The following is a 20,817-nucleotide window of genomic DNA, read 5'->3' as shown; positions in this document are numbered from 1 at the left end:
GCGGAGGAGCCAGTAGGGAACCAGACATGCCAGAGTAGATCTCCCTACTCGAGATAAAAAATTAACTGACCTCCAGCCCCAGGTGCGCAGGGGATCCGTGAGCTGGTTTTGCTAGAGAAAAAATAGTGTAGGTAAACACAGCAACTCAGATCCTGGAAAATTCTGATAATTTTCCATGAACCCCGGGGTTCTTGGTGGGCCCTGAAGCTACGGGGTTGTCAGTTACATCCCGTCTCCTAAGTTCCAGTCTAACCCTGCTGTGAGAGTCACGCAGCTTCCAGGGGATTAAAAATTCCTGCCTTTACCCCTCGCTCCTCTTTTCTCCTTATTCAACGAACATGTTTTAAACACCTACTGTATGTCAGGCACAGTGCTGGGCATTTTGAAGACCCAGATGCCACTTGCAGACACTTGGGTGTAAGTATTTTAAGGTGTGTTCTCCTGAAACATTTGGCCACGCCAGGGAGCTCTTCTGTCTGTGAAATAGTCAGCTCATAATTCATAGACCTCCGCAGAGTTCTGTTGAATTACAGAATGAATGACTGTATGCCTTCATGGATTAGCCCCAGAATGACCAGAGATTTGGGGAGTAACAGGATTCCAGAATCAGACATCCCAGTGTAGAAGATCCTGCAGGTTCAGTGAGAGCTTTATTTCCTGGAACCTGGGAAGGCTCCCGGGAAGCTGGCCGGGAGGCCTGGGTCCCTGGGTGTGAGGGTTGTCTTTGGCAAGGCATCGGAGCCTGGCTTCCTCACAAGGGCTGGCTCCACAGAGAAGCATGGAAGACTTTAAGCCTGACTTCTTCACTCTCCTTCTCCCTCTCACAGAGTAACCTTTCTCCTTCAGAAGTGGTGCAGTGGTCCAACCACAGGGTGATGGAGTGGTTGCGGTCCGTGGACCTGGCGGAATATGCACCCAACCTTCGTGGGAGTGGTGTCCATGGAGGTCTCATTGTGAGTGGCTTTTTGGGCTGGCCCACCTGCCTTGGTGCCACCTGGGGTATTCAGAAACTGCTTTCTTAAGGGCTAGACTATATCCAAGTAAGAAATGATACGTGATCTGAACCCTTTGTGTAAACTGAAGAAGGTATAATCGGATCATTTGTTAATAGATGTCATGGAGAGGGGAGGGCATAGTTCAGCGGTAGAGCACATGCCTAGCATGTATGAGGTGGTAGGTTCAATCCCCAGTGCCTCGATTAAATGTATAAATAAATAAACCTAATTACCCCCCCCAAATAAAAAAATTAAAAAAGAACTGACCATGGGTGGTGGGGGAGAGGACAGCAGTAGATTTCATGGAAACAAGGTGGCTTCTGGAGAGACCTCCCCAGCCACAGACCTGGAGGATCCCAGGACAAGGGGGTTGCATGAGCATCAACCGTTAACCAGGCAGCTCCACTTTGCTGCTGGAGGAACACGGGCTGAAGAGTGAGGGGGAGGCCACCAAAATGTAACGTCCTGCTTGTCACTATACAGTCTGTACCATCGCTCAGATCTGTCAATTGGCAGAGCCAGCAGGGACACCAGGAAGGGGTGGCTCAGTGTTGTCTAGAGCAGACCCCGGGGAACAGCCTCGTCTACGAGGCCACAGCGCTCTGCTGGCCAGTCACAGAGCTGGGCCCTGGGCAGGGGAGAGCATGGGGAGTGGGACACAGGACAAGAGGAGGAGCTTCAGCTCCTGCCCTGGAGGAAGCCTGGCCCATGGGGGCCTGTTTTTCAGTGTTGTCACCTGGCGCCACTGGTGGTCACCACTGCCTTGTCTGTGGTTTCTTCCTAGATCCTGGAGCCACGCTTCACTGGGGACACCCTGGCCATGCTTCTCAATATCCCCCCACAGAAGACGCTCCTCAGACGCCACTTGACCACCAAATTCAATGCCTTGATTGGTCCTGAGGCTGAGCAGGAGAAGCGAGAGAAAATGACCTCACCGGCTTACACACCACTGACCACCACAGCCAAAGTCCGGGTGAGTAGCCCGGCCCTCTGGCCCGTGTTGTGCAGCAGCTGACTAGTGCCTGGAGCCAAACCAGGGTGGGCTGCCTGGACCAGGAGGCGCTCCTGGCTTCTGCCCTGCGGTTTTGGTTTCCTTGTCCACTAGTCTTTGTTAGGCCACCTTTGAGTCTAAGGGAGTGCAGGTCTCTTTATACAGAAATGACTTGCAGGAAGAATCTAGCCTCAGGTGGATAGGAGCTGGTCTTCCCTCCTAGTGCTGCCTTCACTCATTTTGCAAAAAGCAGACAAATTCCCAAGTGTGGGTTCCCTTTGGTCAGGCCCACCTGCACGCCACTCCCGGAGTGCTGTGTGAGGAGCTGGCCCGTCACCTGGTACTGTGCAGGTGGCCAGCACACAGCCGTCCGTCCAGAGGTCCCGAGGTCATCAAGCGCCAGCGCCACTCACTGGGGCTCTCTGAATCTCACAAAGCCCCTTTCCTCCTGCCTGAGCCACAGCATCCTCAGACCTTGTCCCCCTGGACCGTAGGCCCACCGCCTGGATTTCTGGAGTCCAGGCAGTCCCTGTCCCCAGCAGCATGGTGATGCCTTAGGTCTAGCTGCAGTCCATGCACAGACCTCCTTCCCCAAGGGAGCAGGACAGGAAACGTGTCTGGGGGAGACAAGCAGAACAGTGCTGGGGGAAGCTGGAGCTGGGAGGAAGCTAGGGCCGTCCCTGTGACTTCCTGAGGTGCTGGGAGCAGAAGGAGGGGACTGCTCCCCATGGGGTTTCAAGTCCTCCTCTAAGCTCAGCCTCTGTGCAGACAGCAGCATCCTCTGGGAATCCCCAGTCCCCCCAGGGAACATGAACATCACTAGTGGGACAGCCGGGCCAGAATTTTGGGCCCAGAGTCCTGGAGGAGCAGCTCTCCTTGCTCGCGAAGATTTATCTGTGGGCCTTTCCCCAGCACAGAAGTTGCTTGCAGTAGCTCTGTTTTGTTAAGAGTTTTTCTAGAAGCAGCTTGCCTTGCTCCTTTCCTCACGGGCCTGCTCTGAAATGTATTGCCAGGGGTAGCTGCATACCAGTTTGATAATCACTTTCTCATAATCTTGCCTCTGCTGTGTTTTAGCCACGGAAACTGGGATTTTCACATTTTGGAAACATAAGGAAAAAGAAGTTTGATGAATCGACAGACTACATTTGCCCGATGGAGCCCAGTGACAGTGTCGGTGACAGTCAGAGGGCCTACAGTGGCTACCGGGGCCTCAGCCCCCTCGATGGCCCTGAAATGGACGGGCTGGACCAGGTGGGACAGATTAGCTGATGCCTTTGTCACCTGTACTGTCTGTGCATCCTGCGAGCTCACGGTTACACCGGGTGTGTCCTTCTGTAACTGCACCTCACCCCCTGTGTGTGTGCATGACTAGCAGAGAACATTCCAGCCACTATGTACCCCTGGGCCAGTCTCTGTCTGAACCCTGAGGGTGGCCAGGGTACGAAGCTGCAACTTTGCTAAGGGGCCAGGCTCTGGGGACTCAGGAGGAAAGACACTTAAAGATGCTTGTACATTTTCAGTTAAGTCTGATTGTCCACCTTCAGCTCCAGTGGCAACACACAAGCCTAGACATGGTCCAGAGACCATGGACAGTCCCGAGAGGCTCAGCTCTCGGCCCCTTGGCTGTGCCCCACTTGAGGGCAATCCCAAGTGCCTTAGGCCTGTGGCCAGTCTCAGCTGAGACCGAAGGGACAGCAGCAGGGACTTCTGCCACATTGACAATATAATTGCCCTGCCGTCCTTCTGAGGTGGTCGCTTTTTTCTGGTAATAATAACCATATTTATGTAGAATGCAAAGTGCGCAGCACACCTTCCATCTTGTCGGGAGGCAAGCTCCGCACCTCTGGACACGGAGTCCTGCTCGTCTGTCACGCAGCTCGAGAGCCGTTGCCCCTGAGCTGGGTTAGGATCTGCGGGTGTCCTGGGTGAGGGAGATGGAGCCAGGAGGGATCCCCATCCTTTAAAGGTCTCTGGCCTTGCTTCAGGCTCCACCGCCCCGCGTGCAGCCCAGGGGCACTTTGCATCTCACACACATTGTGACTGGAGGGCACGTCTGTCATGCAGACCCCAAAGTTGTTTCCGTTTCAGTGGCCTGGGTCACCTGGTGAAGGGGGCGTGAGAGACCGGGCGGCCTTGCTGGAAAAGCCCTCTGTTCTTGCACGTGCTGTGTCTGCTCCGCAGTTACTGACCTAGCTGGGCCCAGAACCCTGTGGGAGTTGGTCTGGAACAGACCTGTCCTGATGCAGAGGCCAACTAATTGTCTTCTGGACGGGCCCCGCCTGGCTGAGGACTGGGGGAGGGACACACCTGCCCGACTGGGCTCCTGATTGTGAGATTCCGGTTTGCCCCAGTGCAGCTCTTGGCTCCACTGGGTCCCCTGGGCCTCATCTGCAGAAGCATGACAGAAGCATTTTAACTGGCTGGTGGCCGGGAGGGGCCTGGTGACCCCGGTTTGAACACTGATTCTGTCTCAGATGAGGGTGATGTGAAGATTTGCTTTTTAAACTACCGGCAGCCTCAGGCCATGGCCTCGGACTCCCCGTGCAGTCTCGCCTGCAGGAGATTGGGGTACAGGCTCGCCAGCTGGCACGACTGCTGTTTGATCCCAGGGCTGGGACCACTGAAGGACAGGTGCTCCCTGAGTCTGACACCTGAGCACTGCAGTTTAGAGCCACAGTCAGGGGCAGGCTTTGTCCCTTATCTTTTATTGTGTCCTGGTGGGAGAATCTCTGCATGTGCTGCTGTCAAACCCTGAATAGGATAGTTATGCCACTAATCCTCTGTGCAGCCTTAAGCAAGGCCTGTATGACTTTGTGGGCCTCAGTTCTCCCACCAGCAAAATGAGGGGTTATACTCAATGCCCTCAGAGGATGCTTCCAAATCTAAACTGCCCAAATAGGTTTAAAGAAGATGGGGCAGGCCAGCATTACCTGAGGAGGGGAAGGAGGCTCCTGGGAGTGAGGATGCCCGGCTACACCTGTCAGTGTCTGGGGTCCTGCTGGTGCCAGAAATGATGTGCTCAGCACCCTGAAGGCCTTCATCCCTGTTGCTCTGCCCCTGGAGAGAGCTGGAACACTGAGCATGTGCGACAGGGCTGCTCCAGCTGCCCTGTCTGTGCCCTGCTCCTGTGTACCCTTAGTTCTGGTGCCAGGGTGGGGATGCAGGAGTGTGTGTGCATGACTGGGGGACACAGGAAGCTCTCCCTTTCCCAAGGACAAAGGCAGCATGTGCCCCAGCCATCTGTCACTCCCCAGGACCTGGCCAACTCCTTGCCTCTTGCCCCAGGAGCATGCCTGAGCAGGCTAGGGCATGCATGCCACCTCTGCGACTCACAAGCTCGGCCCAAGTGTGCTGATCAGGCTGCTGCCCGTTTTACAGATGGCACCTTCGGAAGGCACCGTGACGCAGATAGGGCTCCTCTCCCAAGACATTCACCGCCTCACGGTAGGACTCTGGCCCTCTCTCCACAGTAGGACAGGTACCGGGGAGGCCCTGGGAGTTTGGTGTGGTGGTGCACAAGGCCTGGGGCAGCCCCCGTGCCTATCTGAACCTGTGTCATCAGCATCTCTGCTGGGGGAGGAGCAGCAGGTGGGGCTGGGTGCCGGAGTCAGCCCTGAGGCAGAAGGCAGCCCAGAGGCCTCTGTTAGCCTGCCACCAGCCTTCTTAAAGGTGCCAGGTCTCAGACCCTCTTACCAGGCTGAGACGGTGAGGAAACCAAGGTGCTCAGCAGCTCTGGATCACCTGCCTAGTCAGCCCAAATCCCAGGCCTCATGCCCAGCCTGGTGGACACCGTTCTGCCCTCTCTGTCCATGAGACACACGTATTTCCTACTGCACCTTTGACTGCACGGACATCACAGGCCTGTGAGCGTATCACAGTGTATCCAGTGGGGAAGCAGCTTAGTCCCGGGGAAGACGAGCCACTCTGGAGGGAGGCTGACCTGGTCCCTGTCTGAGACCTTGGGCAAATCACTCTCTCTGAGCCCTGCCTTCCTTATCTGTAAAGCAGAATAATGGCCTCCTTGCAAGGCGGGTAGGCAGACTGGAGCTGGCGGTGCAAGGCCGGTCCCAGAAGGACTGCCCCAGCACCGAGCCCACAGGCCACAGAAAGTGTCCCTGCTGAGTCCTTGTTGCTGTTTTCCTGACTTACTGAGGCAGGTTAAGAAGACGAGGTTGGGGAGCATCTCCATGAATCTGAACAGCACTCACTTTTTTTCAACTTGTGTTTTCTTGGCTCTCACACTGAAATGAATCCACCCAGCCTTGCCCTTATCACCTCTGATAGGCCTCTGGCGGCCTTGAAATAGCAACCTGACCTCCAAGGTACAAGCAATTTATTCTTGATAGTGTTGTCTATTCTAACCCAACACGTGGGGTCCCTGAGACCCCCCCCCCATGAGCTTAGAGGACACAGGTGTCAGATGGGGCACACCCAGTGCCCCACTGCTTCACCTGTAGTGGCCACAGGACAGCCTTGACCAGAACGCTGTTGAACCCCACCTGTGGCCATGTCCTTTCAGACCATGCTGACCCAAGACCAGCTGCTGACTGACTCCCACCTGGCCGCTCCCAACTGACTGGAGATGACGCTTACTGGCTGAGGGCCCGGTCAGGCATGTGTAGGGCCCGAGTCTGCAATGGGGGGGGTGGCCCACAGCCACCTGCAGAGCCCAGGCCTGGCAGCAGGGCATCTCCGACAGCCGACAGGACGAAGTCGGGCATGTTCACTACACCACGCCCCTAGTGGCAGGACTGGGTAATACAGAAGTCAGATGCCTGAAGAGGCAGGCCACGTTACGCGTGTAATGAGTCCAGTCTGTCCGTCTGTCCTTCCTTTCCTCCCTCCATTCTCTCCTCTCCCCCTCCCAAACAGAACCACACTCATCCCATATCTCCTGCACTTAACTTTATTTCAATAAACTAACTATGGGGAGGGGGATACTGAAATGAAATTCCTCAGGCCTCCCCCAAGCAAGGAAACCGGAACCATTGTTGTTCACCCCACACCGGAGGAGCACCAGGTACCCAAGGTGCATTACAAGTCACTTCCCTGTTTAACATGGTGAAGCTGAGCTCACTTAGAAAGATGAAGGCGACCAGACAAGTTTGGTCAGAGCAAGGGAGGTGTTAGTAGGTGAAAATCATATCCTTGGTGTAACCCAGTTTCTCCAGGTTTGGGTGTGCAGCTGTCTGGATCAGGGCTAGTGGGCCACATACCAGGATGAATGTGGACCTCCCAGGAGGCGGGAGGTGCTCTTTGATCATATCCTCGGTAATGAAGCCTGAGCTGTACTTCCAGCCTGAGATCAAGCAGAAGAAAGCTGTTGGGGAGGCCAGATAGTTTCACTGACCCCTGGCCTCTCGACCACCTGCCCTCCCTCGCTCAAGCGAGAAAGAGGGAGACAAGCCTGCTCGCCAAGGCCTAGACACCTGCACTACTGTTCTCTGCAGAGAGCTGGGAGTAGAGGACATGGGGGACCCAGGCAGCCCTCTTCAGTATCTCAGATCTCAGTCTCACTGCTGGGACTCTGACGCCCTGGCGCTGGTGTCTGCCTGCTGTAAGCACTGGTGAGAGTGAGATAAAGGCACCCAGGTGTGGTGTGACTCAAAGCAGTCTGGTGGAGGAGAGCTGTTCTGGGCAGTGTGCCCTGTGGCATTTGGGGGCTGCTCAATCGGTTGGGTGGTGCCCTCTGCTGGGCAGCGAGCTGTATGACAAGGCAGGCACAGCTCTGGACCGTGAGGGCCTGTGGGGTGTTGTGTTGTGGCTGGGAGCTGACTGGGGCTGCAGCAGCTGTATGGGACTCAGCTTGTGAGGACTGCTATCCTCAGCAAGGTGAGTGGTGCAGAGTCAGAAGGGTCAGTGGCCGTATCAGATGTAGTGTGAGTGATGGCTCTGTGGGATGCCGTGTGGAGGGGGTGTTCAGGGTGGCCTGGGGCCTCTGTGTTCCCGATGTTCAGTGTAGTGTGCAGCGTGCTGCTGATACTGGACGCCTGCCCTAGGCTGCCCTTACAAGCAGGTCATCCCAAATCCTCTCTTCCTCAATTTCCTGAATTTCCCCTGTGGCGACATGGCCCAAGGCCTCAGCCACCAAGCCCAGATCTAACCAACCAACCCACCCAGGGACTAGTCATTGACTGAGTCAAGGGGACCCACAGCAGGGACAATGGGGGCCATACCAACAGGAGGCCTGTCCAGGGTGTACCACAGTTTGAACTGCTTTGGATGGGTTCTGGCAACTTCTTCAAGCTCTTTTCTCATCAAGATATCCTCCTCTGTCTAGAAGAGAAGCAACATGAGCCACATCCTTCCAGGGTATCCCACCTGTTCCCAGACCCAGCACACGGGTCAGGGCACACCCGCCCCAGTCACCCAGCTCTAGCTTGGGTACTCACTGCCAGCTCTGTGGCAAATTCTGCCACAGCTGCACACAAACCCCCTCTTGTAGGGGGGAGGCGCTGGGTGACGGCCCTCAAGCCAGAGGATGTGGCTGAGCCCTAGGGGTACCAGCCCCACCACCAGCATCCACTCTGAGCGCCAGGCAAGGCAAATCCGTACTGTCCTGGGATCTGCAGGGACTGCGAGGGGCCAGGGCAGTGATCTATGACAGTGTACATAGTCTGCAGCACTGGAGAGCTACAGGAGAGAGGCAGAGGCTGGAACCTCTGCTGGGGAAAGTGAGCCAAAGCCTCAGAGATGCTGCCCACAAGACCCGGATCTTAAAACTCATCCCGATCCTTGTCCCAGTGATTCCACTTATGTGATTCTGTTTAAGAAAACCATCTAAGCGTGATAAAGCCTCAACACAATTATTCAGTGCTGTATTGTTTGTAACTGTGAAAACTGAAAACAACCTGAATGTGGAAGATTTAGTAAAGGACGGTACAACTTGGTATAGACTCAAATGAAAGTATTTATAGAGTTTTAACGAGAGGAAAAGGCCTGTGTGGCAATGATGAGTGAAAAAACCCCAAAAATGAAAAACTGTATGTGTAATTGTAAATATATACCATATACAGAAAAGATTTTAAAAAAGTAAAACATTTGTTTGCTTCTGTATTTTCTGAAATTTCCACTAAAGGCATCTATGATTTTATAAACAGAATTATGTACCAAATAAGGAAGGAAAGTTTAGTGCTTGTGGTCAGTTGGGAAGACGAGAGTTAAAAAAAACCCAAACAAATGGAAACAGGCCTGGACTCAGCGTCTCTGGCCGCGAGCCCTCCCGTGACCACAGGCACCTGAGCAGCATGAGCTCCATGAGCGTGGAGAGCGGATGCAGAGGCCTGGCCAGTGAACAGATGAACACTGCATCCCACCCCTGCTGACTCAGGGCTGACTCCGCAGACTGACCTGGTTGGCAAAGATGAGGGACATCCTGGTCCTGTCACTGGGCTTCTTGGTGATGCAGCGGATGAGCTGCAGCATGGGCGTGATCCCTGGAACACAGTCAGTGGGCAGGCCGGCTGTCCCTCCCCATCTGGTGCCCACAGTCCCCAGGCGGCAGCAGCTTCGTGAGTTTCCCTGGCCCCGATTTTACTTTTCTCACTTCTGTCCCCAGAACTCCAGGTGGGTACCCACCCTTCATTTTGGTTTTCCCTTCTGATGCAACAATAAAGCAAAAGCCCATCATGTTTACACAGCAAGACGGAGGGAGCACTGGCTTTGGAATCGGGCTGCATTTCACACCCAGCTCCCTCACTAACTGTCCGACTAAGGTGAGTCAGGCACATCTGAGCTCTTTAGTGTCCCCATTTCTAAAACAGAATTAATAGCGAGTAAATGTGATAGTTTTATAAGTGCCCGTTTTGGTGCCTGGCATGTTGTAGTTCTTGTCACATTTGCTCTCATCTTCCAGGCATTCATTTTCAAGGGATGGGGAGCAGCAGCCTTGAACAGGATCTAAGAGCCCTTGGCAGACCACGTGTGGACTTGCCCAGGCTGGCCCCCAGCCTCTGCCCTGTTCCCAGCCTGACCTGAGAGGTTCCAGGGGCTCCTGGGGAAGCCCCCATGTTGACTAAGGGGAGCGGGGTGCACAGGGTCAGTGTCAAGATATGTCATTGTCGCTGCGCTCCCATCTAAAACAGAAGGAATCTCTCCCATCACCCCTTGTAAGACCAAATGACTCCGAAGCCAGAAAGGTGTCAGAGCTGACCCTGTGGTTCAGGCCCCCAGTAGCCTCTTACCTGTGCCCCCAGCAATCATTCCCAGGTGATGGACCAGTTTATTTTCAGGCTCACTCATTTTGTACGGCTTGATGGCAAACTTCCCTGAAACACAGAGGATACTTCTGATGCCTGAAGCTCTTGACTGAGAGCCTGCAGAACCTCACAGACGTTTTCCTTGGGATTCCCAGGAAGCAAGTCCACCCAAGGGAGTGGATGCACCATTTTTTGCCAGAGGAGCAAGCCAGGGTGCCCTCTTTGGCCAGCCCAGGTTCACTGCTGCCCAAGGTGGCAGTAGAGCCGGGGTATCCTCGGGGAATAACTGGGCCTTTTCTTCTGAGGAAGGAGGGAGACATGCTGAAGCTAACATGGAGCCTCACACAGTACTCTTACCCAGTGTGAATGAGTGTAAATGATGAGCGTGTGTGTAAAAGGATGAGTGCACTCCACCCACCCACCATCCATCTTTCAGCATTAGCAAGTGCCTTTCGTGTCTCAGGCATCGTGCTGGAGATATAGTGATGAGGAAACACCAAATCACCCCTGTACCTTCATGACGCTGATAATCTCCTCCAGTGTGAATGAACGTAGGAAGACTTGAGGGAAAAGTCCACGTGACTCAAATCTGAGTAGTTTTCTAGAACCATGTAACAGCCTTAGGGATCTTCCCCCTCCCAGCTAGAGGCCCACTGTGAACCCCCCAGTACCTGACCCCTGATAGAAAAGGCGCCCAGATGGCCCTCGAAAAAGGATGGTGTCCCCAATTTTCATGTTCTCCAAGTACTGAGTCATCTTCCCCCCTTCTGGATGATTAGGGTGTACATTTTTGAAGTAGATCTGAAAAATAAGGCAGCATAGTTTTCATACCTTAGACCCGAGGCCATGGCCACACACAACTCAAAAATCTGTCTGCCACCAGAAACCACGCGGAGAAAATCCTCTGCACTCGCTCTAAGCAGCCCCTGAAGACTTCCGCAGGTCAGCAGCTTCACTGTTATGTGACACTGCTGGGAAGCCCTGTCCTGGGCACATGTTCCTTCCCCCACCACCCTGAACAGGCTTGTGGGGGTGATGCGGCTGGACGTGGTAGGCATCACTTACCTTTATGATTAAGTCCACAAAGCCAAGATCATCATCACTGGACACAGGCGTATAAGCCCTGATCACCAAAACATCATCAATTTTGGCCAAGAGATGAACATAGTTACCTACAGAGAAAGCACTAAATGTTACGACCAAGCAGGGCCAGCCTAAACAGGACCCAGGATTGCTCTAAAGGACTGAGCCTGGGAGAGGGGCAGGGTGCACAGCGCAGCAGGATGCATGAGGGAGGGGCCCAAGTCCAGGATGCCCAGTTCCTAGGCCTGCCCTCATCACTCCATGTGCAACCCTGGGTAAGTCACTTCACCCCTATGTACCTGCCCTGGTTCCATGACAGTGTAGTGGTGGGCATCACATACAGGAAACCTACCATCAGGGTGTGCTCACTGTGTCAAAGTGCTCTGTGGAGCAGGAAGAGCTAATTAAAGCTGGAGGCTGAATATTAAAAATTACAGAAAGGTGTTTCCCTTTTAAAGCCAAATATGCTGCCTTCCCAAAGTCATTTCTTCCTAAACTGGATGTAGCACTGGAAGAGTCACAGCCCCTCATCTGTACCCCGCTGCCTGGCACAGAGCAGCCTGGGCTCACAGGCATGCAGGACCCCAGGATTCAGACACCCATGGACCAGGTGTTCCAGCAGGACCACTGTGGCACCATGGTTCTGCTGAAGGGCAGTGGTGAAGTTCTGAACCATGTAATTCTGCCCGTCCAGGGTGGAAATGAATGGACCAGGTGTGGCCAGAGACCTACAAGTCATGACTACATCCCAGCATGACGCGATGAACTGGGCCACTCACATTTCTGTTGGAACATGGGAGACCAGTGACTAAAGCAATTAGTGGTGAAGCAGAAGCTGCAATCGAGAGATTCTGAGAGACAGAGGCAAGGGAAAGTTCTGTGTCAGTATCTGAGGGAAGAGAGGCTGTGCCTGCACCAGACAGAGGGAGCAGATGTGCAGCCAGAAGCAAGACCTAGGGAAAGACAGAGAAGAGGAAGAAAGGGGGACAAGGAGGGAGGGGACACAAGAGGGGAATGAGACAGAGCCTTTGAGGGGCCCTGAAGCCTGAGGCTCAAACACTCTGGGCTCAGAAAGGACAGGCTCAACAAGACCCTGGCTGTGGCGCGGCTGGGCACCTGGGCTACCCAGGAATAATCACCTGAGGCAGCTTCCTGCTGAGAACTAATCTGATACTGGAAACCTTAGAAAGGCTCTTGCAGATTCCACCAACCTGACCCTGGCCTGGCAGCCACCCCAGAGAAAACAGCCTCATCTCCAGCCAGCTTTGCTTCAGCGGAGCTGGGAAGCATGAGCAGTCTCCAGAGGCTCTCCCAGATGCCTCTCAATTACCTGGTCCCCCTAAACTGTGCGCTGCCTGCGCCGGTGCTGACAGAGTGGGTCATGACAGTTTCTAAGACATTCTATTTCTCAGAGGTTTCCATTCTTTAGCCTTCTCGCCAACAGGACTGACCGCACAGGCCGAGCTGGAAGGCAGGCTGATGCTGAGTTCTTATGGCTGAAGACGGAGAGAAGCAGCAGCATGGAGGCTGGGGGGCCAGGCTGGCTGCTTCGTGGGTAATTTCATTGCCTTAAGAGGTGACATCAAGGTTCTGTCCCGTGCACACAAGCCAAGTAGGCTGTGGAAGATATCCATCAGGCAGGCAAGCAGCACTAGCATTCTGTGCAAAGTTCCAGGAAGTAGGCCTAGCAGAGCACTAAGACTGACAGCCATCTGGTGGCAGGAGAGATTAGAAACCAGGTAACTCAGAACTCTAGGACTGCTAGGGCTGGTATCCACAATGGACCCCTCCTTGAGTGGGTCTGAGGCCCCTGCTGAGAAACCACATACTGTGTGTGGTGGGGAACATCTGACTCCCTCCTGCCTCTCCAGACATTCTGGGCCTTTCTCCTGACTGTGTGAGAATGTCAGTTCTTCCCATCCCTCCCATGGGCACAGCACTTTACAATTCCTGATTTTTCACATCCATCAATCACTTAATCCTCACGACAGAAGTGGCAGACAGGCCTTGGGAAACCCCATTTCATAGACTGAGGCTCAGAGAGGTTGAGGGACTTGCCTAAAGTTGCCCAGCAAGGAGCAGGCAACAAGATCTTAGACCTTCTGACTCTAGACTCACTTCTTTTCAATGCTCATTAAGGTATCACTTTTGTGTCAGCCCAAATGGAACAATGAAAAAGCAAATGGACTGTCCCCAACCCCCTCTCTCTACCTCTCTGAGCTCATATGGCTCAGGAAAGGTAGCAGGGCAACCTTTAAACCCCAGCTGAGTTTCTGGCAGGAGCAGAGTGCCTGCAAGGCCCAGGTCCCAGTGATGACACCAAACCCCACTCACCTACAGGAAGCCCTAAGGCATGGTCTGGTGATGGCAGTCCAAAGCGGAACCTCCGGGTGTTGTGACTGATTTGCTAATAAAACAGAAAACAGAGGCAAGCTCTGTCAGCTTTCTGGAAGCCCTGTTGGGCAGCTCAGATGGGAAAGAGCTCCCAGCAGATACACACAACAGGCAGTGGCAGTGGGGAGCAAACTAGAGGCCACGAAATGCGTGTCCAACTGCCCTGCCTCCCCAGCCATCACATTCCCCACCACTTCGTCTTCCTCTCGTCTTCCTCTAGCATCACCCATCCCACCCCCGACAACAGAGGGATGAACCATCACCTCTTTCTCAATCAAGGGCAGAGGGTACTTGGTTTCAGGGTCCTGTAAGGTGATGGGATGTCTCCTCTTGAAGTTCATGTTCTTCAGGGCCAACAGGAGCACAGTGACCCCAATAACAGTAATGGCGAGGAGCAGGGACGGGTCCTACCAGACACAATGTGAGCAGGGCACCTCAGGTCCTGCTTGTTCCGGGCAGGATTGCTCTCAGGGGCAGCGGCACCCTCCCCACCAAAGGCATGTATGAAGCAGGGCTGTGCCTGAAAGAAACTAGGCAGAGGTAAAGGTACTACAACAGAAGACAGGCTGAACCTGTGGTGGAGGGTGGGGAGGGGTCAGCTGCAGATCAGACAAGGCAGGATGTTTCAAACCCCCAGGCAGACGGCCCAGCAGTCCTAACGTCACCGGGCCTTTCCTGCCCATCTGCCTCCATCCCGGCTACAGCCAAGGTGCAAGCCCTGGGAGCTCCCTCCTTGAGGCGGAGCGGGTGAGGATGCTGCTTCTGATTTGGAATGAAGGTGACCGGAGATGAGCTGCTGAGAGCTGAGAGGGCTGGGGCTCGCCTCCCCCACTCCCCCTTCCAGGTCTGGCTAGAGCAGGTGTAGGGGTGGGGTGAGTACATCTGTTACCAGAGCTGCTCCAGGTCTTTGCTGAAAACCCATCACCCCCCACCTTTAGCAGGAGTGTCCTTGCTCAAAACCTGCCAAATCCCACCTCGCCACCTTTAGCAGGAGTAAACATAAATCTTGAAGTTAAACGGTCCAGAGATAAGACACAAAGCTACTCACACAAAAAAGAAAAAGACAGATGCAACCAGCTGGGACCAAGATGGGACAAACCTGACCTCCAACAGATTCTGAGTCTTATTACATGCTCATTTTACTATATTAGCATAATAAATGACAGGATCAGACATGAAGGACACAAAAAGGATAAAAAAAAAAGGGGGGGTAGCACTTGACTCCCTGAAAAAGCCCTGCCCCCTCCCCAGGGGACTAATACATGCATTAGCTCCATCATTAGCCTCACTCCTCCTCCCTTTGTCTTTACTCTTTAAATTCTTCTCACCAGGTGGGTGAGAAGTTGACCTGTGAACTTAGTCCCTACTTCTCCATTCTTTGGTCACTGAATAAAGCTTGTGCTTTACTGATCTCAGCCTCAATTTCAGTATTCGCCTATTGGAACCTGAACAGAAAAGGAACCCTCCTAGCCAAGACAGAGAGCCTCGGCCGGGGTGGGGCCTGAGCAGGGTCCATATGACTTAATTCAGTCACAAATTTTGGTGCCCAGCGGGGGCCCATTCTTTCCAGTAACTCAAAGTTTACTCACTGACCCAGAGCTGACAAAGCTGGCTAAATAACTGGGCAGTCTGCCCCCAGTTCTCAACCTCTGGGCCAGTGAGGGCTACCAACTTACACTTGAGATGGAAAAGCAGCCAAGGATCCAGTGGACTGCTCCCCAGTAAAGACAACGCCCACCCCCAAGCATACCTACAACAAAGACGCGTGTTGCTGTTTGAGGTAGTGTCCAGGGGATGTTTGACACGGGTGCAAAAAACAAACCCGGAGTTCACAAAAACACAAAAACAAAAAGTTTACCAAAAAAAAAAAAGTTTACAAAATATGTAAACCCAGAGTCAGTGGACGGGCAGGCCATTCTTAAGAGCCATTTTATTTCCCAGAGTGCCCTAGACATTAGGAGAAATTAACAAAAGTTGAAGATAGGACCCACCATGCCCACTTCCCGGCTGGTGGAATCAGTATTTTGGGTGTTCAACAACAGAGACACAGAGGTGGATGCAAAGGAAGATAAAGGAGTGGAATGAACTGCCAGTATTCTGGCTTTAGCGATTCAGGGTCAATCGACCCCGACCTCCCAGGAATGACCCCAACCCCCAACCCGCAAAGGGATGAACTGATTGCCTTGGGTTTCAAAGACCATGCCCACAGTGGAGAGGTCTTAAAATCAATCATTGTGCACACTGCATGGAGGAGGGTCATTGGAAGGGGAATGCCCCAAATGTCTTAGAAGGAAACTAAGTGGACCACCATATCCTGGCCTAGTCTCACTGGCTGCACACATAAAAGAAGAAAAAGAAGATTGTAGGGGCCCAGGGGCTCCTCAGAGCACCCTGGAAATCACCCCCAAGGAGCCATGGCTGACCCTGACCATAGTGGGTAAAAACGTTGACTTTTTCGTTGACACAGGGGTTTGAACACCTTGGTTTGTACTTGGTTTGAACACCCAACAAAGCAAAATAACCAAGATAAAGGTAAGACCGTGCGAGTGGAAGGGAAGTCACAGGAGTGCAATTTCATAGAGCCCCTTGAGTGTGATTTCAAAGGGAAAATGGTATCTCACTCTCATATGTTCCAGAATGCCCAATTCTTCTAACAGGAAGAGAATTACTATATAAATTGGGAACTACAATTTATCTCAGAGACAAAAATATCGTATCATACACCACATCAGAGTGAAGACAGCACCTACACCTGAGGAATAAGTTACTGAGCCACTCACTCAATACACCTGTGAACCTGTCACAGCTCTTAAGTTACTTTTCATGAGGACAAACTTACCAATAATTAAGTAATGTGGCAGGCAGTCTTCGTAGTTGGCCTTGGCTTTGGTATTGCCTTACTCGGCTTCTACTATTTTGCCTGGCCCCCCTCTCTCAGGCAAACATCTCTTCTGTCTATAGGGGATATTAATATTGAAAGCAGGATGACTAGCTGTTGTTTATTCTTCTTAACTCTGTCCTGTCTCTTATAAACTGTCCACGCAGAATGGGAATGCAATGCAGTAGTAAATCTCTCAAGAATCATAGCCCTGTCCACCCCCCAAAAAGAATTACAGCCCACGGACAAAATCTTTCCCAGTGCTGGATCTGTCACCTCTACCCTCAAAGTGACACCTATGGATGAAAGATATTACATTTTATCCCTGAGAAGGACAACCTCACTCTTACCTTGGCTAACGGTTCTGCTAAACCTATCCCTTTTAAAGTTACCTTCCCATCCCTAGTGCAGCTTCCCTGCTTGGACCTCACCCTGGCATTAACATTTCTAACAAATACAAAGCACTCACTTTAAACCAGTGCCATCACTCTAACCCATCTTGCTGCCACTGCCCCTATCAAATGCCCTTACCAAAGGGAAGAACTTGCAATAACACCTTGGGGCTGCCCTGGACTGCAATCAATGCTCCTTCTATTACTCCACAATTTCAGTGCTTCGGGATTGACTCCTAGGGATATCTCACCCATTGGTGCCCTCAGGAACGATTCAATGAGTACACACAAGGACTAGAGGGGAGACGTACACACTGAGGAGAGAGAACACTGGTCGTCTGGTGTTTAGTATATGGCCTTCCTAAGGCCAGGGAAATAGCCACTAGTCCAGAATCCCCCAGGGACCTCTGCTATGCAGATGGGCCTCTCTCCCCACACTGCAAGGGCATCCCCTCTTGGGCCAGCCACCTACAGAGGAGGTTTACCTCCCCAGAAGTGCACCAGGCATGCACGCTCCCTGGGTACCTGTTCCTTTGTGGCTCAGAATAAACCAATTGCCCCATCAGAACAACCCAAGCTCCTCCTTCCCTTCTCTGGGATGGGCTCTAGCCTATCCTTGTTTAGATAATGCCCGAGTTGGTTGACAATGCACGCCGCTAGGCCTGCTAAGTTCTGGGAACCTAGGTATACCATTCGTAATGTCACCCAGCCCAAGATAAAAGCGCAAGAGGACTCATTCTGGCAGAAGTCGGGGTTGCTTTCAGACTAGAGGCCCCACTTTACAAAAATCTCACAAGGGTCCTTGAGGACTTGTCTAAATATATGGGGGATGCCTTACAAGGCCTCCGTACTTCTCTGGACCCACTAGCAAATGTTCCCGACAACAGGCTGGCCCTTGACTATCCCCTGGCTGAGCAAGGGGGGCAGAGTATGCACAGTTATTAATAAAACCTGCGGCACGTATGTCACTAACTCTGGTCAGATTGAGGCAAACATAAAAAAGATATGTGAGTAAGCTCAATGGTTACACAGACATAACACAACAGTCCAAGCTCCATCTGGAATATGCCTAATATTCCCCTCCCCCCATTTCTCAGCTCACTAATTGCTATTATCCTCCTGCTTATCTTCGGGCCTTGCTTAACTTTGTTAGTAAACAGCTTGAAGCCATCAAACCTCAGATGTTACTAACACAAGGGTACAAGCAATTGGGACTGCAGCCTGGCAACAATCAGACTTCTTTTAGGGTAATGAGGGAAGACTTCTGCTCCTCTAATCCAGGGAAAAACTTTCCTGTGTTCAGCAGGAAGCAGCTTCAGAGGTGAGACCTTCACTCTTCAGCGCCTCTCAAGAAGGAGGAGCAGTAACAAGGAAAGGGGGGATTTTGTTGCCAGAGCTGCTCCACGTCTTTGCTCAAAACCCATCAAACCCCACCAGTAGCAGGAGCGTTCTTGCTCAAAATCTGCCAAACTCCACCCCCACCTTTAGCAGGACTGAACATAAATCTTTAAGTTAAAGGGTCTGGAAATAAGAAAGGAAGCTAAAAACAAAAAAAGGATAAAACTAAACGGAACCAGCTGGCCCTCCAACAGACCTTCAGTCTCATGTATTAACTTTACTCCATTAACGTATTCAATGATATACTTACCATCAGCCAGGACCAGACATTAAAAACCAAATAAGGATAAAGGGCTGGCACCCCACTCTCTTAAAAAAACCTGTCTGTCCCCACTAGACAAATGCACATGCCTCACCATCATTAGCCTCACTCCTCCCTTTGTCTTTACTCTGTAAAATAAAATCCCTCTCGCCAGGTGGGTGAGAGGTTGATCTGGGAACTTAGTTCCTGCTTCTCCATTCTTTGGCTAGTGAATAAAGCTCATCCTGTATTGATCTCAGCTGGAGTTGGGTTACTAGCCTACTCCAACTAGAGAGAAAAAGGACCCTCCCCCGCCTCCCTCCCCAACCCACCCCCCACCCCGTCCAGGCAGAGAGCTGGCCTAGAGCTTCTGCAGGGTCCATAGGGCTTAATTCGTACACCACTGACTCCGAGGTACTCCATTACCTTAGCGCTCAGGACACACCAACACTCTCCGAGGCTGACGAACAAGGCCTGGGCCCTCACCTACCAGCGGCTGGGCTGGCCTCCCCCATCCAACCCCCAACCCCTCCACCCCGCAGTCGAGCCCGGCCGGCCCCGCTCCGGCCGAATTTGGGAGAGGTGGGGTCCGCCCGCCCTCTTCTCACGCCGGGGCGCCGACCCCGCCCCGCACCACGCCTCCTCCGGCTCCGCCCCGGCGGCCCAGCGCCCGCCCCGCTCCCAGCCCCTCACGGGCCCGCCGCGCGGCCGCCATCGTCGCCGGGCCTTCTCCCCGGTCCCATCCCGCCCTGGCGCCCGGGAAGCTTCCGCCCGGCTCCTGCCTGTCCCCGCATCTCTGGGCTCTTCCCGCCGGGTCGTCCCGCCGCCGCGAACTCACCCGGAACGAGACGCCGAACATGTCGTCGAAGTGGCGCTGGCTGCTAGGCCGGGCTGGGCCGACGCCGCGGACGCGCTAGGCCGGAATCCGCGCCCAGCACGGGCGCAGGCGCGTGGCGCGCGTGGCGGCACCTACCTCGAGGGCCGGGGTCTGGAGAGTCTCGCGGGACTCGGGCTCTGCTCGGGCCCTGCCCCCGGGGCCGCCGAATCCAGAGCCTTCCACTGCGGGACCCAGGCCCCACGGGGAGCTGCGGGCTTCCTCACTCCTTGTTTTGCATCCCTTGTTTATTACGTGGCTCGCTCTCCATCCTGGTCCTCCTGGCGCACACTCTGAGCAGCCGGAGAACTCCGCTTAAGTTGTGGCAAGGCTGGAGGAAGGGGATGCTGGTCAAAGACATGGGAATTCAGGCCAAGTCAAAGAGCACAGAAATATACGCAGTCGACACTAATGAGTTCCTACTGAGCCTGGTCCTCGGGTCAGGTGTTTGTGGAGATGGGTGTGTGACCCAGTTAAAGGAGACGTTCTTTCAAAGCGCTCATTCCTTCTTTCGCTCTCTACTGGGAGAGAGAGATAACAGGTACCTAACGCATGTCCAAAGAAGAGGCAGAATGAGAGGCATAGACGGTTATGGGGGTTCCTCACAGCACATTTCAGAACCTTAGTAACTCCCTTCCCTATCACTTCTCCCACCGCCAGTGGCAAAGGTGAATCCCTGCCTCCAGGCCTAAGCGAGACAGAGAAGCCAAGAATCGAACACCCACCCACAGGCACAGGCATAATGGACACCCCCCCCCCCCAACATCCCCAACACCTGCAGGTGCCAGGATGTTATTGCCAGATACCTTCATTTCTGGCACTCTAAAAGTGTAAAATGAAGGCTTGGGAAATAATTTCATTACCTAATTGCTAAGGAGGTTGAACACATTTCATGGGTTTATTTCCCCTTGGAATTTCTTTGAAAAAAAAATGCCAGCTTATGAATTTTGCCCATTTGTGTACTGAGTTGGCTTTTTTCTTACAGATTTTTAGGATTCTTTTATATATATTCTATAGCAATTCTTTGCTAATTTTATCAGATACAAGTGTTTTCTCCTGGTAAGCAGTTTACTCTTCCCTTCCTTCTCTCTGTCTTAGGATGAACAGAAGTATGTAATTGTAATGTAGTCAAGTGCATCAATCTTCAATCTTTCGCTTTTATAGTTAGTGCTTTTTGTGACTTGTCTATTCCTACCCAAGTTCAAGATACTCCGTGTTTTCTCTGACAAGACGAAGTATTTTCCCATTTACTTTTATGTCTCTCAACCACCTGGAATTGATTTCTATGTATGATGTGAAGCAGGGATCCAGTTTACTTTTTTCTATATGGATAATGCGTTGTCTTGGTGACATTTATTGAATTGCTCATACCT

General features: G+C 52.8%; 2 protein-coding genes across 9 annotated transcripts in view; one reads left to right on the top strand and one right to left on the bottom strand.

Annotated features, from left to right (window-relative positions):
* The window catches only part of PPFIBP2 (PPFIA binding protein 2), a 144,681-nt gene extending 131,068 nt beyond the window's left edge, over positions 1–13,613 (top strand). For 6 of the 8 annotated variants that reach the window (XM_064492606.1, XM_064492605.1, XM_064492607.1 and 3 more), the window contains 4 exons: positions 828–953; positions 1,780–1,968; positions 3,061–3,237; positions 5,365–9,024. In XM_064492606.1, coding sequence (XP_064348676.1) covers positions 828–953; positions 1,780–1,968; positions 3,061–3,237; positions 5,365–5,799 — 927 coding nt within the window. In that variant the 3' untranslated portion in view covers positions 5,800–9,024. Of the gene's footprint in view, positions 1–827; positions 954–1,779; positions 1,969–3,060; positions 3,238–5,364; positions 9,025–12,696 lie in introns of those variants that run through there. The other 2 variants (XM_064492609.1, XM_031460122.2) reach the window with 2 other exon arrangements.
* On the bottom strand, positions 7,113–19,533 carry LOC105093970 (NADH-cytochrome b5 reductase 2). Its single transcript, XM_031460125.2, has 9 exons — positions 19,409–19,533; positions 13,925–14,068; positions 13,602–13,674; positions 11,250–11,356; positions 10,856–10,985; positions 10,170–10,253; positions 9,337–9,422; positions 8,163–8,262; positions 7,113–7,285 (listed from the first exon to the last, which is right to left on the bottom strand). Exons 1-9 carry the CDS (start codon positions 19,427–19,429, stop codon positions 7,113–7,115), a joined length of 918 nt encoding a protein of 305 aa, XP_031315985.1. The 5' UTR covers positions 19,430–19,533.
* Between the last annotated feature and the right edge of the window lie 1,284 nt (positions 19,534–20,817).

Source organism: Camelus dromedarius, chromosome 12 (assembly GCF_036321535.1).
Source record: "Camelus dromedarius isolate mCamDro1 chromosome 12, mCamDro1.pat, whole genome shotgun sequence".
In the NCBI taxonomy this organism is placed as follows: domain Eukaryota; kingdom Metazoa; phylum Chordata; class Mammalia; order Artiodactyla; family Camelidae; genus Camelus; species Camelus dromedarius.
This window is presented reverse-complemented; position numbering and strand designations above follow the sequence as displayed.

What these genes read in the sequence shown, in the direction of transcription:
- LOC105093970 (XM_031460125.2), bottom strand. Translation starts at nt 19,429, where the DNA reads ATGTTCGGCGTCTCGTTCCGG. An exon ending in CCTTTTCTATCAGGGGTCAG is followed by an intron (nt 10,254 to 10,855) that starts GTACTGGGGGGT and finishes TCTGTGTTTCAG; the next exon opens with GGAAGTTTGCCATCAAGCCG. An exon ending in CCCTCATCTTTGCCAACCAG is followed by an intron (nt 8,263 to 9,336) that starts GTCAGTCTGCGG and finishes CTTCTCTTCTAG; the next exon opens with ACAGAGGAGGATATCTTGAT.